At 42.4% G+C, this 26,856-nt stretch overlaps 2 protein-coding genes across 3 annotated transcripts; one reads left to right on the forward strand and one right to left on the reverse strand.

Annotated features, from left to right (window-relative positions):
- Nucleotides 1–120: 120 nt before the first annotated feature.
- RTF2 (replication termination factor 2) lies at nucleotides 121–25,425 on the forward strand. Its single transcript, XM_023939578.2, has 9 exons — nucleotides 121–814; nucleotides 1,895–1,989; nucleotides 2,088–2,181; nucleotides 2,394–2,533; nucleotides 3,677–3,755; nucleotides 19,416–19,529; nucleotides 22,401–22,455; nucleotides 22,559–22,651; nucleotides 24,224–25,425. Exons 1-9 carry the CDS (start codon nucleotides 746–748, stop codon nucleotides 24,406–24,408), a joined length of 924 nt encoding a protein of 307 aa, XP_023795346.1. The 5' UTR covers nucleotides 121–745; the 3' UTR covers nucleotides 24,409–25,425.
- LOC111938008 (putative beta-1,3-galactosyl-O-glycosyl-glycoprotein beta-1,6-N-acetylglucosaminyltransferase 7) lies at nucleotides 7,810–16,219 on the reverse strand. Of its 2 annotated transcripts, none has more exons than XM_086852364.1 (6): nucleotides 15,487–16,219; nucleotides 12,854–13,158; nucleotides 12,275–12,371; nucleotides 10,525–11,555; nucleotides 9,993–10,088; nucleotides 7,810–9,257 (listed from the first exon to the last, which is right to left on the reverse strand). In XM_086852364.1, the coding sequence occupies exons 4-6, from the start codon at nucleotides 11,498–11,500 to the stop codon at nucleotides 9,031–9,033; spliced, it is 1,299 nt and encodes a 432-aa protein (XP_086708490.1). In that variant the 5' UTR covers nucleotides 11,501–11,555; nucleotides 12,275–12,371; nucleotides 12,854–13,158; nucleotides 15,487–16,219; the 3' UTR covers nucleotides 7,810–9,030. The 2 variants fall into 2 exon arrangements, with proteins under 2 accessions (XP_086708490.1, XP_023795341.1); XM_023939573.2 differs by having other exon boundaries at nucleotides 12,797–13,158; nucleotides 15,487–16,206.
- Nucleotides 25,426–26,856: the final 1,431 nt, after the last annotated feature.

Genomic DNA, 26,856 nt, shown 5'->3' on the forward strand with positions numbered 1-26,856 from the left:
TGGATGTGACAAAGACACTGAGGCCTCGCGCGGCTACACTCATGCTAATTGTAGTTGTCCTAATTAATTTAATTTACGGTTTGTAGCCGCAATGCCAAGGCCTGGCCCTTGCTGGCCCTCAGAAGGGACAATTAACGGCGTGAGCCGCCCTCCCCTCCCAGCATCTTCTCGCTGGAGTTTTCCTTGTCACCCCCGTGTTTCTGGCGTGATTTATCGCCGACATGGCGATATATTAAATCACTGTCATCACGACATCGCTGTCGCTGTTCGCACACTCGGGACAGCGTTCGCATCCCACACGGAACTTGAGCGGATAAAACTCGCTCCGCTACCACCCGTGTCCGTGACACCGCTGAGGGCGGGCCGCGCCTCCTCAGCACCCCCGCCAGCCCGAACCGCCTCGGGAGCGCCTTGTTTGGCCGTAAATCCTCCCAAAATGGGTGTCCCGGGCCATTTCCTCATAAAAATAAGGGAGAAACCTGCGGGAAAGGGGAGGGAACGGCGCCGGGAACCCCCCCCGGCGCTGAGTTGGTACGTTCCTGGCACCCCCGGTCCCGGAGCGATGGGTTCGCTCGCCCCGCCCTTCTCCGCCCCGCCCCGCCGCCAGTGACCACGCCCCAAGCCGCCCGTTGCTAAGCAACAGCGAGCGCTGCTAAGTGATCGTTGCTAAGTAACGTCATTGTAGCACGCCGGAAGGGGCTCGGCGTACTCGGAAGTGCGCCGGGAAGAAGAACCCGGAAGCGCGATGGGATGCGATGGCGGCACCATCCCCAAGCGGCACGAGCTGGTCAAGGGGCCCCGCAAAGTCGAGAAGGTCCGGAGGGGCCTCCGTGATGCTTTGGGGGATGCGGGAAAAGGAGGGCGCGGCCCTGCCCGTCCCGGCCTGCGCTGATGCGAGCCGGACATGGCGCTCTTGACGCTGCAGCGGCCCGCGGGGCCTGTGTGTGGGGTGGCGCTGGGGGCGGGCTGCAGGGCGGCGTGCTGTGTCTTGTGGAGCGAGCTGGACATGAAGTTCAACAAGGCCAAGGGCCGGGCCCTGCACTGGGGTCACAGCGGCCCCCGGAGCGCGGCGGGATGCGGGAGGAGGGGCTGGGGATGGAGCGAGTGGCGGGGACAGCGGGACAGGAGCCCAGGGCGACAGGAGGCCACCGGCACCCGGCCCCTGCCAGCCGTGCTGTGGCAGCAGGGCCAGAGAGTGTCCCTTGTGCTGAGGGAGCTTGGGGAAACTGTGACCCATTTTGGGTCCTCACAAGAGGGACCTGGAGGGGCTGGAGCGTGTCCAGGGCAGGGAACAGAGCTGGGAAGGGGCTGGAGAATTCCTGAGGGAGCTGGGAAGGGGCTGGAGAATTCCTGAGGGAGCTGGGAAGGGGCTGGAGAATTCCTGAGGGAGCTGGGAAGGGGCTGGAGAATTCCTGGGGGAGCTGGGAAGGGGCTGGAGAATTCCTGAGAGAGCTGGGAAGGGGCTGGAGAATTCCTGAGAGAGCTGGGGGGGCTCAGCCTGGAGCAAAGGGGGATCAGGGGGAATTTCTGGCTCTGCACAAGTCCCTGGCAGGAGGGGACAGCCGGGGGGATTTGGTCTCTGCTGGCAGGGAACAGGGACAGGAGGAGAGGGAACGGCCTCAGGCTGGGCCAGGGGAGCTCAGGGGGGACAGCAGCAGGAATTTCCCCATGGAAAGGGAGCTCAGGCACTGGAACTGCCCAGGGAGGTGGTGGAGAACTGATCTAGAATTTTCCCAAAAACCTTCACTGAAGTTATTTTATGTATTAACTTGGACTGCACAAGGCAGGTTTGGTGAGAAACCTGGGGCTTTGCTGAATGCTTCGAGTGTGAGCTGATTTTACACTTAAATAATTAACAAATATTTTTAAATAATGAGAGTTTTTATCCCTCCAGGTTGACAAAGTTGCTGAATTGGTGGCCAGGTGGTTCTACTGTGCCCTGAGCCAGGAGAAGCTGCGTCGGCCCATCGTGGCCTGTGAGCTGGGCAGGTGAGAACGTTTCCATGGACACCTCAGGAGTAAAAATAAATTATAAATACAGAATATGGTGGCAACCCAATGGAATCACTGGGATTTTTATGTTTCAGGCTGTACAACAAAGATGCCATCATTGAATATTTGTTGGACAAATCCCCTGATAAAACCCCCATGGAATCTGCATCCCATATCAAGAGCATTAAGGTAAACATGTTGTGTTTAATATGAGAAGTTACAATGTTAAATTCATGGGTCATGCTGTAAAATCTCCATTTGCTGGTGCTCCCTGGATTAAAGTGTTAAAAAGTGTGATTAAAGTGTGTCAAAGTGTTTAAATACAAAACATGATGAAAACAATACCAAGCATTGTTATCATGAGGAAAAAAATGCTTAAGGTTTGCATTTTTATTTTCCAGAATGTGACAGAACTGCAGCTGGTGGATAACCCAGCCTGGTGTGGGGACAAGGAGAGCATCAAGGGGGACAAGTATGATGACCTGCAGTCTGCACGCTTCATCTGCCCCGTGGTGGGGCTGGAGATGAACGGGAGGCACAGGTCAGTGCTCAGGCCTGGAAAAGTGGGCTCAGAGCAGGGAAAACTGAATGCAAAATGTAACTCATGTGCTAACCCAGGCCTTGGTGGGGAGTACCTGTCTGGCTTTCAGCTTTCAAGCTTGAGCTTTCAGAGTTGAAGAGACTTCTGGGTGTCCTTTCATGTTATAGTCAAAAGGAAAGATGAAAGTTTACCTTTTCCTGAATAAATTTAGATGTAGAGGGTAACGTTGGCAGGAAAAAAACTGACTAAATGTTGTTTGAGGGCTGAAGCACAGGAGATGGGACATGACCTCCCTTTCAGTCACATCAAGCAGTTGGAATCATGAATTGGTTTGGGTTGGAAGGGACCTTAAAGCTCCTCCAGTGCCACCCCTGCCCTGGCAGGGACAGCTCCACTGTCCCAGGCTGCTCCAAGCCCCATCCAGCCCAGCCTTGGGCACTGCCAGGGATCCAGGGGCAGCCCCAGCTGCTCTGGGCACCTGAGCCAGGGCCTGCCCTCCCTGCCAGGGAACAATTCCTGCCCAATATCCCATCCAGCCCTGCCCTCTGCCACTGGGAGCCATTCCCTGTGTCCTGTCCCTCCGTCCCTTGTCCCAGTTCTCTGCACCTTTCCAGCACCTCCTTCAGGGCTCAATGAGCTCACCCCAAGGCTTCTCCAGGCTGAGCAATCCCAGCTCTCCCAGCCTTTCCTCATAGGAGAGATGCTCCATTCCACCACTGCCTGTGTTAGGATCAGACTGGAGATGGATTCTCTGTTCCAGCCCTGCAATACATCTGTGTTTTATTGCTCTGGGGCAGAGAATTTCCTCACAGCCTGGGTTGGGCAGAGCAGCAACTTCTTTGTCACCTGAGGGAGGAGGAGTTCACGGCTTCATGGTTGCGAAGAATTTCTTCTTGCAGGGAGGGATTAGCCAGGAGACACTCAAGACAAAAAACCAGAATATCTATTGTGGTTTAATATACCCAGTATTTTTCATTCAATTCTTACATTGTGTGCATTAACACTAAACTAATTACCTATTTAAATATGCTGATAGTTTGATTAGGTGCAAAACTTGAGGAGAAGGTGGGCTGTGACCTGCCAGCACTGCACAGATCTCTATTAGTTTATTTAAAATTACTGTGTGTTGTCTTTTCTTTAAAGGTTCTGCTTCTTGAGAAACTGTGGCTGTGTGTTCTCTGAGCGTGCTCTCAAAGAAATTAAAGCAGAAGTTTGTCACAAGGTGAGTTTTACCTGCTGTAGAAGCAGCTGGGCCATGTGTGTGTTTATACAACTGCATTCACTCCTCTCAAAAGGGAGTTTTTAATCTGGATATGCAAATTGAAATGGAACTTGTAAAAGTTCTGTTCTATGATGGCCTCAATTTTTCTTCATGGCCTTTCTTAATTAAAAAGTGATTCTAATTAATTACAAAAATGAGTATTTTTGTTCTCAGAGTTTGATTTTGCAGTAACTACTTTAGAATCTCCTTTTTTTCCCCCAATATTTGGTACTAATTTCAGTTTTTAAAAGGGTGATTGGTTTGGTTTTGGAGGTTTTGTTTGATTGGTAATTTTATCTTCCTGAATGCACATGGCTTGTGTTTTTATCAGCATTTGTTCTGTGTTTAAACTGGTTGAGAGTTGCCACACTTAGGTGGTTATTTAAATTCTGTGAACACCCTGCTACTGGATAAAATTGGATATTTAGTGTGGAGTATATTTATATTAAAGACCTGGGAAGGAAAAATTTTTGTCTTGGTAAATTGTTGGATATTGTAAGGTTTAATCTCATATTGCTCCTTTCAGTGCTCACTTTGTTCTGTCCTAATGGCTTTGTTTCCTCTTGGCAGATACTAATTTATTTTTAATGAGGGTTTTTTGCAGCTAAATTTTTGTTGATGGATGGGTGTAACCAGAGCATAAAATGCAGGAATGAGATGTTTTATCCATGATTTGGCCAGTCTGATAATCTTATAAAAACCAAACGAATCCCACATATATTTCCCTGGATTTTTTTTTGTCAGTAATGAGTATTTAGCATGCAGCTGGAAATTCTTCACAATACTCAGAAAGATTCTTCCAGAAATAATTAAATGGATATAATATTTAATCTCTCATCCTCTCATGATTGGATTTTGATGCACCAAGACAATGAGAGAACACTCATTAAGGTCAGAGAGGGATTTGATAGATTTTTGGGTGCATTCTGATGCTATTCCCCTTCAGAATCAAGAAGGGGAGTAGAACTCTTCTAAACAGGAGCAGAGGGAAGTGGCTGCTGTGCTTTGTGGTATCTCACAGTTTGTTATGTCCAAAGCACTAATTAGCAGCACATTCTGCATTTCTGCACCAGTGGGACATACAGGAAAATAAAAGAATGAAGAAAAAGGAAACAATGAAGTATTGTGCATTGCCTATGCTCAGATTGGAATCTTTTATTAATGAATAGAATCCTCTTGTTTTGATAATGCAAAAAATGTCAAAGTACAGAACATTTGAATGTTGTGGGCTGTCTCAAACATGTTTCTGCTGGTGCTAATTATTGTATTTTAGGAATTACAATAATTTTGAAGCAAAATCCACTCTGTGAGACCCCCGTGAGCCACAGCATTTTCCTTTTCCTGACCTTGCCACCTTGTGTGTTTGGGCTGTGCCATCCCAGCTGTGTGTGCTGTGTGACTTTGCAGAGTGACATGAGGAAGGCTCAGAAAGGATGATCCTGTCTTGTCTTGGGGCTCTTCAGTTCTCAGCCAGCAGAATCTGTGGTTTCACCTCATCCCAGAACTCTGCAGTGGCTGTGAAAGTGGAGAAACGTCAGTGCTGGAGCTCTGGGCCATTCCCATCCCCACAAACGTGGGATTCAGGAGAGCTCTTTCCTGGGTGTGCCCTTTGCCTGTGAGCCCCCAGAGCACCTTCCCCACTCTGCTCCCTGTACCCAGCAGTGATTTCCCACAGGAATTTGGAAAGAGATAATGAAAATACTGCCCAGGGAATATCCAGACTTCTCACTGCTCAGTTCTGAGCTGTTTTTACTGTGGCAGCTCACAAGAAGCAGAGAAATCCATTTGCCCAGTGGTGTGCAGGTCACCAGAGAAGTGTTTAGGAAAAACCAGGATGCATGTGCAGGTTCTGTCTGATTCAGGGAAGTGGGAAACACCAGGATGATGGAGGATTGAGCATTCCTTGGTTTTTCTTGACAGCACTTGCCAGAGTCCTGGGTTTGAAGGGGTCTAGGGAAGAGGAACCAAACTTTCTCTCAGAGTTCTTTCTTTTGCCTCAAAGAAACTTCAGATGAAGAGCTGACAGTATAAAATACATGCACATACCTGCTTTCCTGGAATAGTCAGACTGGATTGGTACCGGGAAAGGCACAGGAATGGGAGAGGCTCTGTCACCGGTGGGGGCACATCAGCAACTGTAATTAGTGTGTGAGGCCGTTCTTTAAGTGCTTTACCTTGAAAATAAGCTGTTCTTTCTTCACATCTTAAGTAGCATTTTGAAGGGTTCACTTTAAAAAATAACGTTCAAATGAATGTTATTTAGAATATGTTATATAGAATTTTATCCAAGGGACCAGTCAGCCACTGGAGCAGCATTGAGAGAGAGAGATTGTCTCACTGCCTGCAGGGTAAATGCTTTCAACTGTCTTGCTAAAATATAAAACTTCTTGACTTTCAAAGATTTGTTGAAAGAGCAGTGAGAATTTTTTAGTGCTGGTTTAAGTTGGAGAGCAGGCTTGGTAGATGAAGTGCTGGGGACAAATTGTGTAGCTTCTACTTAGACTTAAAAGAGTTGGAAAAGAGCTTTTGTCTGAAACAGAGCAACTTAGGAGTGCAGATGCATCTTGTAATACATTCTTCCACAGAAATGGATTTGGCTTGAGCCAAATTTTGATCAGTAAGAAGGGAAAATTTAAACTCTCAACACTGTCACATGCTAAAATGTGACTTAGTCACATTTCAGTCAGCAGGCAGAGAAATAACTTTGCTTCCAGATGAGGAATCTGTAGCAGCAGCTCTTCTGCCTCCTGTTCCTCAGGAGGAATTCCCTGTGATGGAATCTGTCAGTTTAAAACTTGCACTTTGGAGCAAGGTGTTTAATTCTCCAACAGGCTAAAATTAAAAGAACAAGCAAGACTGTCTCTTCTCCCTGTTTGTGTATCCCATGGGATGTTGGAGGTTCCAAGTCTGTGGGGAGCTGTGTAGGTCTGTGGATTTTGGTGTGCCAGAGTATTGTGGAATTTCTGTTCCAACTGGCTTGCAGGTTCTTGCATGGGCAGTTTTTGGTGTCTGCTAATTGAAGTCTGCTATTTGACAGAAATGATGCTTTCATTTGGGAGCTGACTCTCTGAATATGCTAGAAGTGGTGTGGAGATGTTATGGAATTGGTGCTGGAAGTCCTTCTGGGAGTCACTTTGAAAGTTAAGGACAAGATTACATTTAAAATGCACTTTCTTGCATCACTTCAAAGTTTGATTTGGACTTGTTTTCAGAGTCAACTAAACACAGACTTGAAGCAGTGCCCTAACTATTAAGCTCTGTGCCATATCAAACACAACCCCATGTTTAATTTAGATATGAAGCTTTTTGGAACAGAATTTATGCCTGTGGCAGTCAGATCCAGAGCTGTGTGTGCAGCAGTGGTTCCTGGAACCAGGGTCACTTTGGCCCTTTCTGCTCTTAGGACACCAAAATTAACAAATATTTACTAAGGTCTGAAACTTGTGATTGATCAACTGTTAACATAATAACACAGAATCCATGAAGGATTTTCATGGGTGTTTCAAGGAGATGATGTGGTCATGGTAATCACAATAATGAATTGAATGTCATTTCTTACTACTTCAGAATGGTTTAGTGATGATTTTCCTAAAATTTTCTTTCAAATACAAAATCCTTTAAGCAAAGTATGCAAAGTTGACATGGGTCAAGTCATACCAAAACTGTATTTTCAGAGGCCTTTTTGTGCAGGTTTTTGGCCTGGTTCAATTTCTGAGAAAGGAGTCCATGATGTGTAGTGCCTGGCTATTGAATTTTTCATTTTAATTCAATTTGGAAGTGATTCACAATGGTTCTGTGTGGTGGTGGAAGGGGTGAAGGCTGGAGACCGGATTTGTTGCAATGATGGCAAAAAGGAGTGTTCCATTCCCGTTCTAAAAGACATCATGGAGTGGATAAACGCTGGCAGTGCCCGACAGTGGACTGGAGAGAAATTAATTATGAATATTGCTATGATTAATCCATTCCAGAGACCCATTAGCTTCAGTAATGTTTTGGAAAGAGACTCTCAACAAGCTCAGCATGAACATGTGCCCGGCTTTTATTTTCCTTTTCTTTTTTAGCTTTATTTCCCTTCATTAAAAAAAAAAAAAAAAAGTATCTCCAGCAATATTTAACCACAAGATAAGTCCTGGATTATCCATGAAACTGAGGACATTCATTTGGGTTGAGTTTGTAAATAAATAGTGACCAGATGGCCTTTCTTTAGGTGAAAGTTCATTTGCAAGAAATGATGTTTCCAATAAACTTGTGTGGGAAAATGAGGAGTAAAGTTCCAGCAACCTGGGAATAAGTTAACAAGAAACTTTCGTGTCCTGTTGTTGGTTCGATTTTTTTGGAAATAGGCTCTATCTGTAGCCAGTTTCCTTGAAGAAAATGGGATGTTTTGGGTACATATTGAAGATTACATTGAAATTGCTCCTTTTAATTTATTTTTTTAATTATTTATTTAATTTTTATTTATAATTTGCAATTTTTAATCAAGTGAATCATCCTGATTCCTGCCAGGCAGCAAGTGCAGGCTCTTTGCTTCTCTCAGTCAGGTACACTGGGATAGAAAAATGTTTGAAAAATGGGTTTTTGTTCAGTTTTCCTGTAATCCCTGCCTTCAAATTTTCCCTGTATCCTTGCCCTAAACTCCTCAGAGCAGAGACTTGGAGGTAAACGTGTTGCAGGATCCTTCTGTTATTAGGAGCAAAGCCTGGGAAGAGCAGCAGTGATGTTGCCATGCTACAAAATGAAATTAGGGATGCAGCTGGCCCTGGGAAATAAAAACAAACCCACATCCCCCAGTGGCATGAACTGTGTCACAAACTGCTTGTCACTTACGTACAAGCTCTGAAATTTTAGCATCAACTTCATTATTCAAAACATTTCCTGAGACATTCAGTGGGTCATGACTTTAATTTGTTATTTCTTCATACTTTATCTTTGTTCAGTCACTGTTTCCATTTTATTATTTTCATGCCAGTTAGTCATGCTTTGGCTGTGAACATGAGGAATATTGACTTTTCCAGCTAAATAAGTCACTTAATGGATTATGAACTTCCCCCCTTGTCTTCAGCAGAGATTCAGACATTCTTTGGGAATTAACCCCTCGCTGCCGGAATAAATAAAACCCGATTATTTAGGGAGTACAGGATTGTGCTTTCCCCTCCATGCACAGAGCGAAGCCCATGGCTGTAAATGTCCTTTTTCTGTGGCAGGATGCTGCAGCTTTGCAGGGAGAGGGCTGAGCTCACACGTCCAGCTGCATGTTGAAGTGGCTGCGCTCCTGCAGGCGCCAGTGCTGCTCGATGGGCACCTGAGCCTGGCGCAGCACCTTGAGCCGCAGCCGCCTCTCCAGGCACTCCAGCGCCAGCGGGTTCCCAGCAGCCTCAAACTTGTTGGCAAACAGATGAGGGGACTCAATAATCCACTGCAGGTCCCCCAGGCCGTAAATGCAGATGTCTCTGACATAATGACCTGCAGGGACAGATTGGAGAGGTGTGGCAGCAGAGGGAACATGAAGGGAAGCTCTTTTAAAAATCGCTTTTCACCTTTTGATTTCTGCATAGAAATGGAGCTGGAGGATAATGCTAGAATATTCTAAAGATGAGGATTTGTGTTTAGATTTTATGGAAATAGATGTTTTTTTACCTCCAGCTGCTTCCCTGCCATGTTACTCTGATTAATAAAACGTTGTGGTTGGGCATCAGATGTTCTGATGTCCTGCTGGGATTCCCTGCTCAATCACACCTGGGCTCAGCTTGCACACTTGGAGATTTTAATTATTTCTGCATCCTTTCCATGTGCTCAGCAATGTTCTTTTGTATTGTTCAAATTGAAGGGGTTGAACCCAATGTTGATGGAAGTACCTGACAAACATCCTTGTAGGGTAAAGCCCCTCCACTGAGAACTGATCAAATCAGTGCATTGCTAATTAGGGGCTGATAGAAGGGTTGTCAGTGTATGGATACTGTGCTCATCTCAAAATTGATAAAATACCTAACTAATATATTAATATAACATATACCTCAAAATCCCTTTAATTGGATATAGTGCAGTAATTTATAGGGTGCCTTGTTTTATTTCATACTTCCAAAATAAATTATATATGACCACTGAGGCACAATAAATAGCTGGTTTAAATAATATATAATCACCAATTAATGCTCCTCAGTGAATCAAATTTAAGCTCATGATCAAAATTCACGTTACCTTTGCAGCCTTTGTGTGAGAGTCCTTCTTGATCTTTCCATTTAATGGCTCTTAGGTCTCCTTGCCAGCCTGCATTGGGTGTAGCCCCTGGAGCATCTTTAAAAACAAAAGGCTCTGATAAAATTATTTTCTACTTAATACAGGGAAAATTTTCACTGCTGGACACTTCTTAACTGCAGTCACAGTAAGTGTTTATTTGTAGATATTTAAGTCATAAGAACAGATATTCTCAGTATTATTGCTTTTTTTAAATTTTATTCCTTGAGAGCAAAAGCTTTCGTGCAGCAAAACACTTTTTTTTAACCAGAATTTTCCTAACTCCTGGTCTGCACTGAAATAGCAATTTCCTACAGGCAAGCTTTATTTCTCAGCCACCAGAACTGACTCTACCAAAGAGCAGCACCAAAGCTGAAGAAATGACTTTATTTCTGCAATTCAGAGCTGTTCAGCTCCGAGCTGGAGCTCAAAGCCTCTCCCCACCTGAGCCCTGTCCTGCTGGGGATTTTTTGGGGCAGAAATGTCAAACTCTTACCAGGTAAACGATTGAGGGTGACCCAGTAGTGCTCATCAGGGCTGTAGGTGTCCCTCGACCACTCCAGCAGAGCTTTGGCGCGGGCATCGCTCAGCGTGAACTGCACAAAGTCCTTAGTGAGGATGTAATAGGCACTGCCAAAATAAATGGTGAGGTTATGTGGAGGCTGAGCTTTCCTGATCTTTGCTGGGTACACGTAGGGCACCCCGGAATGGACATACTCCCTGTAGCTGACCTCTGTCCTGTGCTTCACATGAAGGGGTTGCACTATCCCAGGAGTGATGTTTTTCCCATTCCACTTACTTTTTATGTATTGTATGATTTCTTTATTTGTTTTCAGGGGGTAATCTTGACCACACAGGTTAATAACATAATTCCACTGAACTTTGGAGTTAACGAGGTCTCTCATGCAATTAATATCAGCTTGTAATCTTGAAAACCCTGCATAAACAACGTGTTCTCTTTTGGAGGAAATAAAAATATTTTCAAAGCAGTTAACGATGTTCTGTACAGCAGTTTTATAATCTCTGGGTGACTTTTCATCAATGTGGATGCAGTAAATATTCTGAGGCATATAAATAGCTCTTAGCAGCCTCACAAACATTTCCAGCTCCTTGTGAATTGTAATAATGTACGCCAAGGAGAAATTTCCTTCTTCCTCTGACAGCGGTCTGGTGATAAAATGCAGATTCTTCAGGACTGTGGAGCAGCTGCAGGAACTCTGAATGCAGCTGAGGGCTTTGGGCTGGTAGGACTTCTGACAAAAGTTTCCAATTTTAGAGGCTGCAGGTTTCCCCACAAAAAGAGCTGAGCAAATTTCATCTGGGTAATAACCACATTCTGCTCTTCTGACATGGAATTTTTGGTCATTTGACTCGTCATAAAGTGGAACCTTTAGGTAGATGAAGGTGTAGATGAACATACAGACAGCAACACACACTAAAAATTTTGATTTCTTTGCATGAAGTGGGTTCATCTTTTATTTCCAGATCCTGTCTTCTTATCATAGTCCAATTAAACATTCAGATCATCTGAAAGGAAAAGTGAGATAGAGGGAGACAACTTTTCTGTTTCTTTTTTTTTAAATAGATGCCATGTTAGTGCTTCATTTATAAATGTTTGGTTTACTACCAGGAGGAACTGAGTGTGCCCATACTGAGAGCACTCAGTCCCTGGGAATGCAGAGCTGTGAGGCAGGAATTCTGCATTTCCAGGACAAAATGATCTCCAAAAGAACCCAGAATGGCTTTGAATTCATCACTGCTTGACCAAGGGGGGGCTCAGCTCCTCAGGTGGGAGTTTCCTGTGCTCAGAGGTGCTGGGTGAGCCCAGGGCCCCAGGGAAGAAGCCAGTTCTGAGTGCTGAGGAGCAGCTGCTGCTGAGATTTCCTCAAGGCCTGGGAAACTTGAAGTTCTGCCAGAGGATCAGAATTCAGTAAATTAAATCAACAGAAAATTTATTAAATAAACAGAAGGAAGAGACTAAAATGTAATCCACAAAATACTCTGGGTTTTGTCCTTATAAAGTCAGCAAATGTTTCTGACTCTGACATTTTATTTTTTTTTTTCCTCTGACATCTTTGTATTTGTACTTTGGGAAACTGAACAAGGGGACAACACTCATTTCTTATTTTTGGTACTTGTGCATACCCTGAGGTAATAAGGACCCATGTGCCAGTATTGGCATTCTGAGATAACTAATTTACAGCAGTATTAGCACAGGAGTTCTTCCATTTTGGTTTTTCCCTTACCTTGTTGAACACTCAGAGGAATGAGAGTGCAGCCAGTCCTGAATCCCACAGCAATTACATAAAGTCTTTATCCTTGAAGCACTTGGTATCAAAATTCCTAGAGGAAAAATACCAATGTTTAGCTTAACAGTTAAATTTTTTAAGATTTAAATTTTATTTTAAAGGTAATTAATTTTCTCTTCTTTCAGTCAATGATTGTTTTAAACAAAATTTGCATTTCACCTTGAAATATTTTACACTTTGCAGCTGTCAAAATCATTAAGTATTTGGCTTTACACAGGAACGGAGAAAAATAGGTTTTTATAAAGGTAGTTTCATTAGAGGAATGCTGCTGTGGTTGGAAAACTGAAGGTTTTCATTAGAAAGAAGTGGAAAATATTTCTTTTTAATAAAAAATCAGCACCTCCCTTAAAAGCTCGAAAATAAAGAGGCCACTGTAGTTAAAGCAGCAATGAGACATAAAATTCAAAAAGCATTAAGAACACAAATTGAACCGAGGGAAGGGATCCTCCATATTCCCACCTTTTGAAGATTTTATTGGGCTGTTGGGAAGGAATGTATTTATCCTTTGGTCCTTACTGGTAAGCACTGGATTTCATGCTGGAATGGTGCCTCTTTTCCACTGAGCATTCCCGAAAGGAGAGCTCTGTGTTAGGTGGAGGGCTCGTCCATTTTCCTGGGATGTTCTTTCAGCAGCTCCAAGAAAAACATGAGGAAATCAGCTCCCAGGAGAGTGTTCTTGCCTTTGAGCTCCTCAGGGATCCATTTACTGGGTAAACAACCTTGATGGGAGCGTTCCATCCATCTGAACAAAAAGCTGCAGCAAATCAAGTCCTTGTCAAACCTTTGGATGCTGTGCAGAAAGCAGGAGAGCAGGGATGCCACTGCAAGGTGAAAAGCAGGATTTTTGCATTAAAAATGAAATGCCTCCTGTGCCAGAGCCCAGAGAGGGCTCCTGTGAGGATCATAATGTACGTACCCAGGGGCTGGAATTGGGAAACAGCGATTTCTGTGCAGCTGGACTCGCACAGAATCTCTATTCTGAGGGAATAACTAGCAGGAGGAACACTGAGATTCCTCTGAATTAATGTCACGAGATCTCTGGGATGTCACAGGGAAGGTTCATTCCGAATATAAGAATTACACTAAAACCAGCAGGCAGCTGTAAAAATAATTGTGATTTTATACCTGATTAAATATAAAACACCAAGATTGTGGGTTCAGTCCCTGTACAGATCATTTATTTGGGAATTGAACTCAGTGATCTTTGTGGGTCAGTTCCAACTCTGAGTATTCTCTGAATCCATCCAGAATGAGGATGCTTGGCAGGTTTTTTTTCCTTGAATACATTTAGGGCAGGTTGCAAAGTGTAGTTCAAGCTGTAACCTCCTTGTTTCATACACCTGAATTTTTATTACCCTTCAAGTAATAGCTTTGGGGCTGTTTCAGGCTGTTAAGTGTTTACTATGGATTTTTTCCTACTGGACTGTGTGACATCTAGAAACTGTATTTTTATGGCAGCATTAAAACACACAAACACCCCATAAGAGGCAGCAATTCCTCTCCAGTGTTAACTCGTTTATGGGGGACAGCTGAATGATGGAACCTGGCCTGCAAGAACTGAATTTGACATCTTTCAGCCTCGGGAGGATATTGTGGAATAAAAGCAGCAGCTTTTTGGTAGTGTTTGACCAGATTTTGAGCTGGAATTGCAGCTGGCAGTGCCACTGGATATGGAATTTGTTGGTTTAGCAGGATCCTCTCAGCCCTGTCTGCTGGCAAAGCTTATTCTCCCAAATTTCCTCCTTGAGATTCCCATTGGGAATGTCCATAATAACCCAATCCAACACTGGGAGTATCCTGCCCTTGAGTCTTATTATGCAAGAGTGCCGTGAAAGGTATTTTTTGTTAGCAGAATGTCTCTGGAACCCAGAATTTCCTATGTTATGCACAGGTTTTCTAAATCTGGGAGATGAAGTTGCATGAATTTTTAAAACTCCTGCGAGTAGTGTGTGACATTCTTAGGGAAAAAAAAAATAAAAAAAAAAAATAAAAGTAGGGGTTTTCAAGCACTTTTGTGGATGCTTTTAAGGATATTGTATTACTTTTAATAGAAAATTGTTGTAAGTCTAAAATGCTCCATCTGAATTAACGAAGTAAACTCTAGAGGAAAGGGGAATTATGATGATGCCTGGAAAAAGGCTGTGAAATGTCAGCTCAGCTCATTGAGACCCCATTAGCACATACTTGGCTGCGCATTTTGTAGTAACAACACATTTTGCTTTTTGCTGTTTCTCCCTGCCATGAAGGGACTGCATCACTGCACCTCTAAACATTCTGTTTTCTCTGTCATCTTTGCTTTTGCCTAATATTAAAGTTTAGATAAAGTTTGCTTGGTATGACCTCGTAATTTAGTGAGACAAATGACTTGGGAATGCTTCATCTTCTAATAAAATGCTGAAAAAGCATTAAATACTTATTTCAACTTTTTTTCATAGCTATTTTTTTTTTTGTTTGAAAGTTATTTATGCAGGAATTAATGTAGACATTTTATAAACAGGGGAAGACTAATTCGATCCTTAAAAAACGTTAAAATCAATTCTTTTAAGTGCTTTTTTTTTTTGTTTAAATGGGGTCAGAACACGAAGCCTGCTATTGGATTTTGAGTTGCGTTGAGTAAAAGCATTTCTCCATCAAACCCAGTTATTTAAGTCATTCTTAAAAACACTGCGTTCCAATTTACTGATACAGCAAATTTATGAAGTTCTAGTGTTCATCTTTGCTATTTTCCTGTTAACTTTTTTTTATGTGTATTTGACCTCACAGTAATTTCAAACAAATACAATGAAAACTATTTAAACCCTTAAGTTACAAAGCTTAATTAATAATAATAATAATAATAATAATAATAATAATAATAATAATAATAATAATAATAATAATAATAATAAATAATAAATAATAAATAATAAATAGTAAAATAATAATAAGTAATAATAAATAATGATAAATAATAAATATTTTTCATAAATACCGTTATTTTTATAATACAAACAATTGCAGTAATGACCTCCATCCTTCTGTGTATCCGTCACAAGGTAAAGAAGGGGAAAAAAATATTAACCTTACTATAGATTGGAGTGTTTTCTAAGTAAAATTGTCGCTTTACATAGGGAAAAAGGAATGCTGCGATGCAAGTGATGCAGCCTTACCTCGTCCAGAGTTAGCCAGGAGACGGCAGCATAATAATAATAATAATAATGATGAAGAGAAGGGCAGGGTGTCATTGTCCTTCAGCAGAGCCGTGTCCCTCGGCCCGGAGCAGGTTAACCATTAATGGGGAATGTTTGATTCCCCTCCCTGCAGCGCTCAGCATTGGATCCCGCAGCAATCCGCCTGCAGCTCCCGGGAAACTCCTGCAGGCAGCCTGGGAAGGGCTGGGAGCCGGGATCCTGCGGGGAATCCTGCGGGGAATCCTGCGGGGAATCCTGCGGGGAAGGAGCCGCTGTGCCCCCCCAGCCTTCCCCCGCTGCCCCCCAGCTGCGGCTGCTGAGCCCGGCACAACTGGGAGAACTGGGAGCCTGCCTCCTCCTCCTCTTCCTCCTCCTCCTCCTCCTCCTTCTCCTCCTCCCCTTAACTATTCGCCTGCCGAAACTTTCCAGTTCCGAGGCGACAATTCCAGCAGGGAATTGCTGCTGCCGGGCATTTCCAGTGGCTGGAAGCTGGAAAGAGAATAAGCGAAAGACCTTGAAGCACAGACCTCGCTTGGGAAAAGCACTTTAGCATAAATTAGGAAGAATTAAGCTATGAGTTAGCGGCAGAATTAAACGTGAGAGCCTCTTAGCAGTGTAACCACTTCTGCAAAGCAGGGATCAAGCCAAGGGAATAAAAAAGGAAGGATTTGGATGTAAGTGCTGCCACTTCTGCAAAACAGAGTCCAGCCCTGGTGGGGTGAGGAGATAAGGAGGAGGCTTAATGGCACTTCTGTGTCTGAACATTTCTGTAAGCAAAGGTCCAGCAGCCCTGCTGGGCCAGGAAAATAAGAGGAACTGATACAAAAAACTAGAAAGACAGATTGTGTGGTAATGGATAGGAAACAGAAGGACATAATGATAAAGCACAGCTATAAATACAAGAACATTGTGAGTGAGGTGTGTGTGATGAATACGTTTGGTAGAACCGTGTGCCGTGTTTGTAACCATGAGATAAAGGAACCACAAGTTGGGTAAGGCCCCAGCCCTTAAAACTGTAACTTTTATATAAGCAAATAAACAAGGGCAGAAAGCAGCACTGCAAAATTACAAAAGTCAGTATAAAATGAAGCAGGAGGTGTTAACCCCTGCGTGTTCTCTGCTGCCATAATTTGCTTTACAGGACCTGCTGTGGAGCAGATGAATTTGAATCATCATTCACACACACAGAGTTTGCTGTCACAGCCTTTTAAAGGTTCTTAGGGGGTTTAATAAGTGGAAAGTTGAGCCTAAATGTGCTGGGATTGGGAGGACACATTCTGATAAAAATACCGTGTTGGTCAGAAAACCTCGAAGTTAAGGCACAGCTGCAGAGGGTACGGCAGGTACAAAATTATCACTGATTTTAAGAGAAACTCTGTAAATTGAGGCTTTTTTCTTGAACTGGTTTGGAAGTAGATGCTGCAGCTCCTGAGTGAAAGTTCATGTTCTGTGAATCACTGGCTGGGAAATTTCCACTGCTCCCAAGTTGTCCTTTACTCTCTGACCCATTGCATGTCTGGCTTGGGTGACAATGTGAAAAAACATGTTCAGCAGATCTTACACTCCTGAACTTTTAATGGCTAAACCTCTGGAAAATTCACTCTCTGAAAACAGGTTTTACTTAACTGTGGCAAACAAGAATAATCTTTAATACATGAGCACGTGTGGCTGGGAGATGAACAGTGAGATGGTCCAAAGATGTTCAATCCTCTCCCTAAATGTCCCTGTTTAAAGAAGGACACTCAGGTTGTGGCCATCCATGTCCCACATCCTGGTGGGAATTGTGCATTTCCTAGTAATGATCATGTTCAGGAGAACTGCAGGAATTCACTGGTCAAATTTGGGAAAGAGCCTTTAGGTTTCTCTGAAAACATTAAACTGTAACACTGGTGTAAACATTTAGATATGAAAATATATTTGCCTGTTGTTCATTTGTATTACATTAAGACTGGAGTATTCATGCACAGAATTACATTTTAGATGCTATTAAAAAAAAAATAATGTGTCAATGTATTTTACAGCAATAAATAATGTACAACTCTTGTCTTAGGCAGCTGAAACTGTGAACTCTAGAACTCAGGAAGTCAAATTAAGGGTTCATTACTACTTTAAAAATCCTGTATTTTATACTTTAAGAAAGATAAGAGCTACATCATTTAGGAATGTCCTCTATTCAAGGTACTAAGAACTACAGGAAGTACCTTCATCTGTATTTAAAGGCCCAAGATAAACAAGGTACAGCAGAGGAGACCCCGTGATACCATAAAACAAACATCTGCCCCGAGACCTTAATTAATCTGAAGGACAGAACATCTGTCCTTCATCTGAATTTGCAAAACTGAAACTTCTTCCTGCTTTTTATCTCATTAAGATGTTTGGAAGGGTATGGTCTCTGAGATAATCCAATGTTGTCATAGCAAAAAATTTTCTGTTTCAGGGAATGGAAAGAACACTGTCTTCATTTCCTTGTTTCTTGTAAATACTTTTCAATTTTGAACAATTCCACTTGTATTTTCCAGATGGGAACCTGGATTTGCTTGCTCTTTTAAAATACAACATTTAATGAAATTATATAGTCTACTGTCAAAATATGTTTGAAACATGTTGTATTAGGAAACACCCTAGAGAAGAAATTGTGGGGCTTCTAGAAGTGGATCTGTGGGGCTTCTTTAGAATCAAGGCAGCTGCCAGCTCCTGCCTCAGAATGAAGACTGAAATTCTTGATTTTGGAGCTTTCTCACTCCCAAGTGTGAGATCACACCAGGCTGGGATTTCTCATTGAGTAGAAATGGAAAATCTGGGCTACTCTCCCTTTTCTTGTGTGTGCCTTTCCTCTTCCTGCCCGCTGTCCTGTGCCTCTCCCTGACCCCTGTCTCCTCTCAATCTCCCACCACTTGGCTTCAGGTTCAGTTTTAGTTTCAGAGCTGTGCTCAGCACTGGAGCAAAGTCCTGCCCATATGTCCTTTCATTTGTTTAATTCCTACTGCAAATACAGGAGTAACCTTTCTAAACCTTTGTTTAGAAAAAAGAAGAGTAATGGCAGGGGCAGGATTATAAATTAATCTTGCAGATTAATAGAAAGCTTCTGCATTTAACAAAACAACCAAAAACACCCATCCCAAAACCAACCAAAGAAAAAAAGATAAAAAAGAAAAACACCAACCAAAAAAAAAAAGCAAATTGAGACCTTAGACAAGAAAACATCATGGTAAGTGTGCTGCTGCATCAAATGATTGCAAATGTGCACAGGGAAACATCTGTGCCTTCAAGTATGAAACAAATGTGGAAGTACACAGAGGACGTTACAGCCATTATCCAGATTAATTTATGAAAGTAGTTGGAAACTTGGGAGTGTTTGATAAATCAGATGAGGGCACAGTCTCTGTGATACAATCCAGTGAGGCAGCAAGGCAGGGGTAAGGAATTATTCTGCTTTTATGACCCCTTTTTATCCCCACAGTAAAATTAAAAAATAATAATAATAAATAAAAAAAACACCTTCATGTTTTCCTGTCTCCCAGCTGAAGAGAAAAACGTGCTGTTTGTTCCAGATGTAGAGGAATAACACCTTTGGTGTTGTCCCTGCTCAGTGCAAAGGAGCTGCTCCCATCAGTTGTTGTTTCTTATCTCATTAAGCTGAAAGACAAATTCTAGAGCTGAATGACATAAGGATCTTAATCAAATGCATTCATAATTAAAAATCAGAAAATACTTTTGAGTTTTAGGTGTGGGGTTCAGAAAATTGAGTAGGTTCTAAGTAAGAATACTTTTAAGTACATTTGTGCCAGTAAAACAAGGGACCTGTGAACAGAAAGTACATAAATGAATAAAAGAATTGGTTCAGAGTGTTTTCTTATAGGAGACAGAAAAATAGAAATGCAATTTAGTCCTTTCTTTTCTTTCATAAGTGTGGCACTCCCTTTCAAGAGGAAGATGTGATTGTCCTTAATGGTAATAAAGAAGATGTGGAAATTCTGAAGAAAAGGATGGAGGAAAGAAGACTTAAAAGTAAATTAGAAAAGGTAAGATTTTTATACAATATTTGTTATCAAATTTGAAGAATTCTTTTCTGCAACGAATCTGCTCTTAGATTTGCTGATCTCTGTAAAGATGGAGGAATTTCCTCCGTGAGCTGTGTTGTATTTAAACACTATTTTGAAAAGCAGTGGGGTTTTTTTGTGTGTATTTGGCCAATAACATCTTGAAGCTGTACATCCTAAACTTTCTTCTGACCAGCAGGAAGTGCCTTGTGCACTCAAAATGGGTAAAATGAACTCTTGCAGCAATATTTCAGGGTTTTCTTGAAATTAATTCATTCTAGTAATGAGCTACAATATCCCTGTATTTCTTGTGGCAATTCCTGATGATGGCATCAGTTTTTTGACCTTATAAAATGAGATGTCTTTTATTGGCCTCAGTCAGAAACAGGATGTTGGGATCTGTGCATTCCTGGGCTGGTGCTGTAAGACTGTGGATATTTATCATGTTTTGTGGTTCTCACAGTCCTCAGCAATTACTGCACCCCTAATTCCCACCGTGCTGTCGAGGCCTTTGCATTTTTCCATCTGCCCAGGTGAAATGCAGTGGAAATCAAATCCTTGCAGCCCTGCTGCACTGCCCTGTGAGCTGGGGGTTGTTCTGTGCTGCTGAGCTGTCAAATGACACTTGTGCATATGGGAATTTTGTCAGCACTGCTGTTTTTCCCTGAGCTCCCTGGAGGATGCCAAAGCAAGCAAACCTTTAGTGCTGACTCAGGCCAGGGTGCTCAGACTTAGCTGGGTCTCAGGAACATAAATCACTGTCTGATCCTTTCAGCATCTGAGACTTGAGATGGAGGTTTCATCCCTTGATTTTGCCATGCAAATATTTCCCCGGTTTGTTTTAAAACAAGCGCTTGTTTACTTGTCAGGGAACATATGATTCCTTCTCATCACAGGGGCTTTATTCATCTGCACTGGGCCAGTGCAGCATCACTGGGCCTGGGCAATACATCAAAAGGATGGTTTTCCATAAAAATCCTGCTGTTCTGTTTCCTGTTTCTCATAGTCTCTGCATCTCATGTCTGGTATAAGAATGATACTCATCTCTTCTGGCATAAGAATGATAATCTCATGGTGTCTATTCAGAGAGTTTTTTCTTTTTTTCCCCTCAGTATTTGGCAGTTCAAAGTTTGGGAAAAAAACCAGATTTATAATTTGTTTCTAGGCTGTTGCAGATCTCAGCAGATGAGTGAGTGGCTGGTTGCTCTTGGTTTGCTTTAGAAACAGGGTCTGTAGCTTTGGGTCAGATGGTTTTGAATCATCTGGAAGGTGCTGCTGCCCCCAATTTGTGCACAGCAAAGTACCCGGGTGTGCAGGGCTGTTGTGGCTTTTAGGGTGACAGCACAAAAGGACACCGTGCCCTGGTCCTGGGGCTCTGTGTGCCCTGGGGGAACATGCAAATGGGATTTGTTTGGTTATTGGAGGATTACAGGACAGGATTTGCAAATCTCTCAGCCTCAAGTGGTGGCCTTGGTGTCCCAGCTGGTCCCTGCAGCTGGAACCAACCTCTGCTGTCCCTGCAGCTGCTGAGGCCTGGCAGCTCCAGCTCAGCAATTCCCATTTCCTGGCACTGCTATCCAGATTTCCTCCTCACTTCCTTCCTTCCTTTTAGCAGGCTTGGTGGACCTGCTGCGTTTGGGGCAGGAAGCACAAACTCCTTTTCTTTATCCCCACGAGACAAAACATCAGGAAGATGAAGCTGGAGCCAGAACAAAAAATGATTCAAGCTCAGCTGTCGCTGTGCCCTTACTGAAATCTCTCTCTGATCTATATTATGCACAGTGAATTTATTCATCCATAGAATTACAAACATCTGGGAAGTGACTTTGCTTTGGAAATCCACCCACAACAAAAGGAGGAGATCCCCTGCGCTGAGGTTTTCCAGGTGCCCGAAGGCCAGGTTGGGGAGGAAGCTCTGGGGAAGGTGTCCCTGCCCAGGGCAGGCTTGGGATGAGCTTTAAGGTCCTTCCCACCCAAATTCCATGGATGTGACAGCAGCAGAGCCAGGTTTGCAGGCAGAGCCGTGATCCTCTGCCACCCCCTCCTGTCTCAGCTTTGCAGCAACATCTGCTGTGGCATTTCTTCCCTCCAGCATTATTAATCCTTTGCTTCACAGCAGGGCTTCTCCTGAGCTTGAAAACAGAATTAAATATATTTATTTTCTTTGATTTTGTGCAGCTGTTTTAAAACATGTTCACAATTCAGAATGTATCCAGTGAGAATAATGCTAATGACTGGGCTGATACATCTTTATGTAATCAAAAGCAGTAAGGGGATTTTTCTGGTTTTTAATCTATATAAATATAAATTAATTTGGAAAATCTGCTGCACAGATATATTTTTAAAAATTTAGATTAACTATTTGCATCTTGTCTTCCCAAGCAATCCTGCAGCAGGGAGTTCAGTTATTGACAGGTACCCAAGAGGGATTGTTTTGTGGACTAAACAAAATTTAGTGGATACAAGATTCCAGATTCTTCTGAAATTTTAATTGAAAATTTTATTTATTACAATTAGTTGTGTCTTATTAATGTTGTGCAATTTGCTGTCCTGCTGTGTGGGTTCAGATTATCAATTAATGATATTAACACACCCCCCTTTCAAAGTACACAAACCAAAATATTAAATCCAGACAAATCCAATTTTGTCCTGCAGAGTTTTCTTTAATGTAACTGCAGGCTTCTCAAGATTATTATTTTTTCCATGTAGAAATAATATAAAAAATGTGGAAGGAAGAACTCTACAGGGTAAGAAATAAGAATGTACTGAATTCAATAGTGTGTCTCTCAAATACGAGTTGGGAGTTTTATCTCCTTTCAGTTTGTTACCAGATTTCTGCTTGTGTTGTTTCAGAAATCAAAGAAAGGCAAGACAGCAGCAGCAGCTTCTCAGCAGGAGCCCTCTGCAGGTAATACAGCTCCAAATTCAGTGTCACCTTCTGAGTCTTGAAGCTGTCAGGATTTCATTTTTCTAATTGTTTTTTGTTTTATTTTTTAATTATTTTTTTTTAGATTCTGCAGGTCCTTCAAAAGCTAAGAATGGAAAGGATTGTGTCAGTTCCAGCTCTGGGGAAAACAGGCAGATCATCTTCACCAAAAGTTCAGGTTGGTGCTTAATCCTAATATGAAAAATGGGGCCAGATTTGCTTGTTTCTGGCATTCTAATATTGCTTAAATTGGGAACCTGACTTAATGAGATTAGAGATTCTAATTTACACAGTCATGGGTTTGCTGTGTTTTCCTGGCTGTGAGGCAGTGGAGGAGAATTTGCAGTTTCCTGATGTACAGTTAATCAAAAACTATGTTATGACACTTTATTTGGATGAATTTTGTTAAAAAAACCCTGATTATTTAACTTTTATTTCTCTGTTTTACCTACTGTGTGTCCTTGGGAGCACTGGAATAGAACTTCAGGCTGGACTGATGAACCTACAGCAGCCTTGAAGCTTTGAGTAAACTTGGCAGCCCTTAAATCCAAATAATGGTGCCTTGTCTTTATTTAATATTTATTCTGCTATTTAATGTCCCCACAGTGATATTTTCAAACAGAATGGGTACATTTTTAAGGTCAGTCTGAGGTTTCTGTGGGAAGAATTATATCCTGTACATTAAAAAATCAGAATAATTTGAAGAATCTGAGAATGATGATCTGTAGATAAACTGGGAGAAGCAGAAATTCCATCAGCAATGCCTGACCTGCCCTCTGCTGTCTGCTTTTATACAGGAGAGACTTTCCAAAATATTTCATCCCAGATGATGAGAATTGCTCCTGGATCTTGAGCAACCTCATAATTCTAATAATATTAATGAGTTTTTTTTCTTTTCTGAGGATGTAAAAGAAAAAGTGCCTTTTGAAACTGTTTCTGTTGGGGCACACACAATTCTGTGAGGATTTGGGGTTGCACACCCAGTTCTGTGAGGATTTGGGGTTGCACACACAATTCTGTGAGGATTTGGGGTTGCATACACAATTCTGTGAGGATTTGGGGTTGCATACACAATTCTGTGAGGATTTGGGGTTGCACACACAATTCCTGGGAGCCCCCCTGTGCCTGAGTTTGACCCAGGATTTTGAGTTCCTATGTTCATTTCTCTGCACCAGAGACTTGGCTTTTTTAAATACCATCCTGCAACTTGGGAGATTAAATAATAATAAAAAAAGGTATTTTTATGTAGCAATAGATAAAATACACTGAGAAAAATGGTATCAGAAACAGAGGATGGGCATTTCCCCACTGCAGGTATAAAATGATTCAGACCATTGCTGTTGGTCATAACTTTGCAAAGAATAAAGGGAGCAGAGGGATTCCCTGGGGAAAGGTGTGGCACAAGTTCAGCTGCTGGCATCTGAGAGCTGATTTCTAAACAATGCTGCAGGCTGCTGGGGACTTCCATGTTGCCAAAGAGCCATTTTTCACTTGGAGGAATAAATGTTGTCAGTACTGAATTGCAGTGCAAGAGATTTAGAGAATTCCTCTCTCAAAATTTCTAAATGTATTTTGAGTGTGATTTCTAAAAGCTGTTGAGTCCAGTTATGGGAGAAATTTATGAGAGAGCTGAAAAATATATGTATTTTAATTTTCAAATATTTAATTTTCAAACTGTTTTTCATCTTTATTTAAATACCTTTATCCATTGTAAGCTGTCATGCTTCATTCTATTTCTTTTTCCCCTCAGAGAATGGAAATCCATCAGTCCCAGGAAAAGTCAATAAAGCTTCTTCCACCACCACCAAGAGATCCATTGCAGACAGCGAGGACAAGTCTGAGGCTTACAAATCTATTTTTACAACTCACAGCTCAGCGAAACGTTCCAAGGAGGAGTGTTCCAACTGGGTTACTCACACAGCTTACTATTTCTGAAACAATGAGGAGCCTCAGTGGAGCACCCAGGGCTCCTTTCCTCCCCCCTGGCTCTCTGTGTCCAGCTCTGAGACAGAATTTCCGTGCTGATCTGATCCTGTCAGGAATTCCTCAGTTTCTAAGTTGGTTAGAAACCTGTTGGTAGCTGGTGAACCTGTGTCAGCTGCAGCTTCTGTTAAATAAAAAGCAGACCAGCAGAATCTGTGTTGTACCAGCAGATTTCTTTCTGAAATGTTATTATTTTTGCACAGAAATTATTCTTTTCTCCTCCCAGCTGGATGTTGTCATTCTGAGCCACAGAGTCCTCAGGAGGAGGAGAGAGGGAGAAGTTCCTGCTCTCCTCCTCTGTTGGTTTGTGCCACCACTGTAAATACAATTTCCAGTGTATTACTACAGAATTCAAACCCTCTGTAACTTTCTGACAGCAAAAAGAGGAATAATGACTTTTTTTTGTCAAGCTAACAGGGCCCTCAGTAGAACTATATATTTTTAAAAGTCTCTGCAGGATATTTTCAAATAATTTACCTTTGGACAGAGTAGATGACAGCACAGTCATGAAAATGTTTGTGCAACATTCTTGTCCATATTGTTGTAGCCTGTTTTTAACAGCAGAATATTCCCTTGTTAATGTTTGAATCCCATAATACCCACATGGAATGACCAGAGGGAAGGCTGGAAGTTTCTCACTTTCCTCTCTCCTTCTTTTAAAATTGAAATCTGCTTTTCTAATCTTGGCACAAACTAACCAGAATAGAAATGCAGAAAGTAGGAGGCTTTTAAAACCACTGCATGATGATGTTACCTTGTAACCTTTGTGTGTGAAAATGATTAATTATCCTTTTAATTTCTTTTTTAAAGTGTCCCCGTGTATAATTGGCAGTAGTTACCTGGAAATTCAAATGCTGTGTTGATATTTGCATAGGTGGTCTCCGTGATTCAAACAGCTTGAATGAAACTGCTGGGATTTTATTATTATTTTGATAGGTATAATTAAAAATTGGCTTGCTGTAGAATTTATATGGTGGTAAGAGTTTTTGTTTTCCAGAGGTGTGAGCACATCAAACAGTTTGAGGTTTGCTGGAGCTTCCAGGAAGCATTCAGGCACATTTTGTATGCATGGCTAGGGATCAGCTTTGTTCTGTATTCTTTTCATTATCATCCTTTATTATTTGTTGCTTACAGATAATGAAATTTCTGCACTAAAGGTGTCCCACGGTGGGGCTTTTATTTGCAGTTTAATTCTGTTTGACAGTACAAGTTAAAATCTTGTTGGTGTTTTATAGGACTGCACTTCTCTTTTACTTACAGCAGTTATAAACCCTAAAGGGAATTAATTTAATGCTTTTGATTTAGTCAATACTTTGCTAAAACATACCCAGAGAAGAACAATACTCAGTTTATTTCTCTTTGTTAGTGATAAATCAGGCAGAGCTGTTGGTCCCAGGTTTCTCTGCCCACTGGGCCACAACAGTGACCCCTTTTTATTTCTGATCTGCTCATCTATTAAAACAAATTCCTGGCTCATTCTTCCTTTACCCCTGGGTTCACCAGCTCGTGCTCTGCCCCTGTGCCAGGCTTGTGTCCAATATTCCACGGAGCTCCTGAAACATTGATCCTTCATGGGAGTGTTTCACTGGGGGCTTTTCCTTCCCTCCACAGCACTCCAGCTCTGAAGGAATGTGATGTATTGTTGGCATGTGAAATATGGTTGGAACACTAAATATTCCTGGTCTGTGATGCAGTTCTTGCCACAGCTGGTGGCAAACAGGAGCCCAAAGTGCCACTTGTGCCGTTGGCAGCCGGGGATGGGCAGCGGGCACTGGAACGTTGACTTGGCAATTTTTAATGGATTCAAGGGAACAGTTTGCTGGAGGATGTTTGCTTTGTTGTGGTTTGCTTTTTGTTGGAGAGGGCAATTTAATTTTCTTTTAATGTAGGTGAATTTGAATGCTGGTGAAAGTTGAAAACTGCAGAAGTCTTAGAATCTGAAATCTGTATTTTTTGAGATGCCACATGAGTCTCTTGCAGCGCTGCATCCACAGGGCTGTTCTGGGGAATTCTTGGGACAGTTTTGCTGTTCAAAAGCCTTGGCCCCTCTTCTGAAAAGCTCAAAACAGGATCCAGTGAGTGCCAGTTTTATAATTGGGGCTGTTTTTTTGGTGTGGAGCCTGGGGACTGGACTGAAATGCAGCAAATTATTTCACACACCGGCCCAGGTGTGCACGAGTGGAAAGGGGCTGGGAGGATTTGTGTCCTGAATCACCATCCTGGAGCTGCCTGGAGCTTCAGTCCTTTCCACATTGGTGCCTCTGAACCCCAAAAGCTGAGGGAGTTCCCAGAGCCAGCAGAGCTCAGCCAGTGGTCAGAGCTGCAGCTTCATTTGTGCTCCAGCTGCCACACCATGAGATCATCACATGCCACTCAAATTGGCCAAAAACGCTGAGAGTT

Source organism: Cyanistes caeruleus, chromosome 16 (genome assembly GCF_971803275.1).
Source record: "Cyanistes caeruleus chromosome 16, bCyaCae1.hap1.1, whole genome shotgun sequence".
In the NCBI taxonomy this organism is placed as follows: Eukaryota; Metazoa; Chordata; class Aves; order Passeriformes; family Paridae; genus Cyanistes; species Cyanistes caeruleus.

Excerpts from the sequence above, each read along its gene's own strand:
- LOC111938008 (XM_086852364.1), bottom strand. The coding sequence starts at position 11,500 with ATGAACCCACTTCATGCAAAGAAATCAAAATTTTTAGTGTGTGTTGCT. Across the intron at positions 10,089-10,524 it reads CACCCTCAATCGTTTACCTG|ATGCTCCAGGGGCTACACCC; the intron begins GTAAGAGTTTGA and ends TTGTTTTTAAAG. Across the intron at positions 9,258-9,992 it reads CTCACACAAAGGCTGCAAAG|GTCATTATGTCAGAGACATC; the intron begins GTAACGTGAATT and ends CTGTCCCTGCAG.
- RTF2 (XM_023939578.2), top strand. The coding sequence starts at position 746 with ATGGGATGCGATGGCGGCACCATCCCCAAGCGGCACGAGCTGGTCAAG. Across the intron at positions 815-1,894 it reads GGCCCCGCAAAGTCGAGAAG|GTTGACAAAGTTGCTGAATT; the intron begins GTCCGGAGGGGC and ends TTATCCCTCCAG. Across the intron at positions 3,756-19,415 it reads AAGCAGAAGTTTGTCACAAG|TGTGGCACTCCCTTTCAAGA; the intron begins GTGAGTTTTACC and ends TTCTTTCATAAG.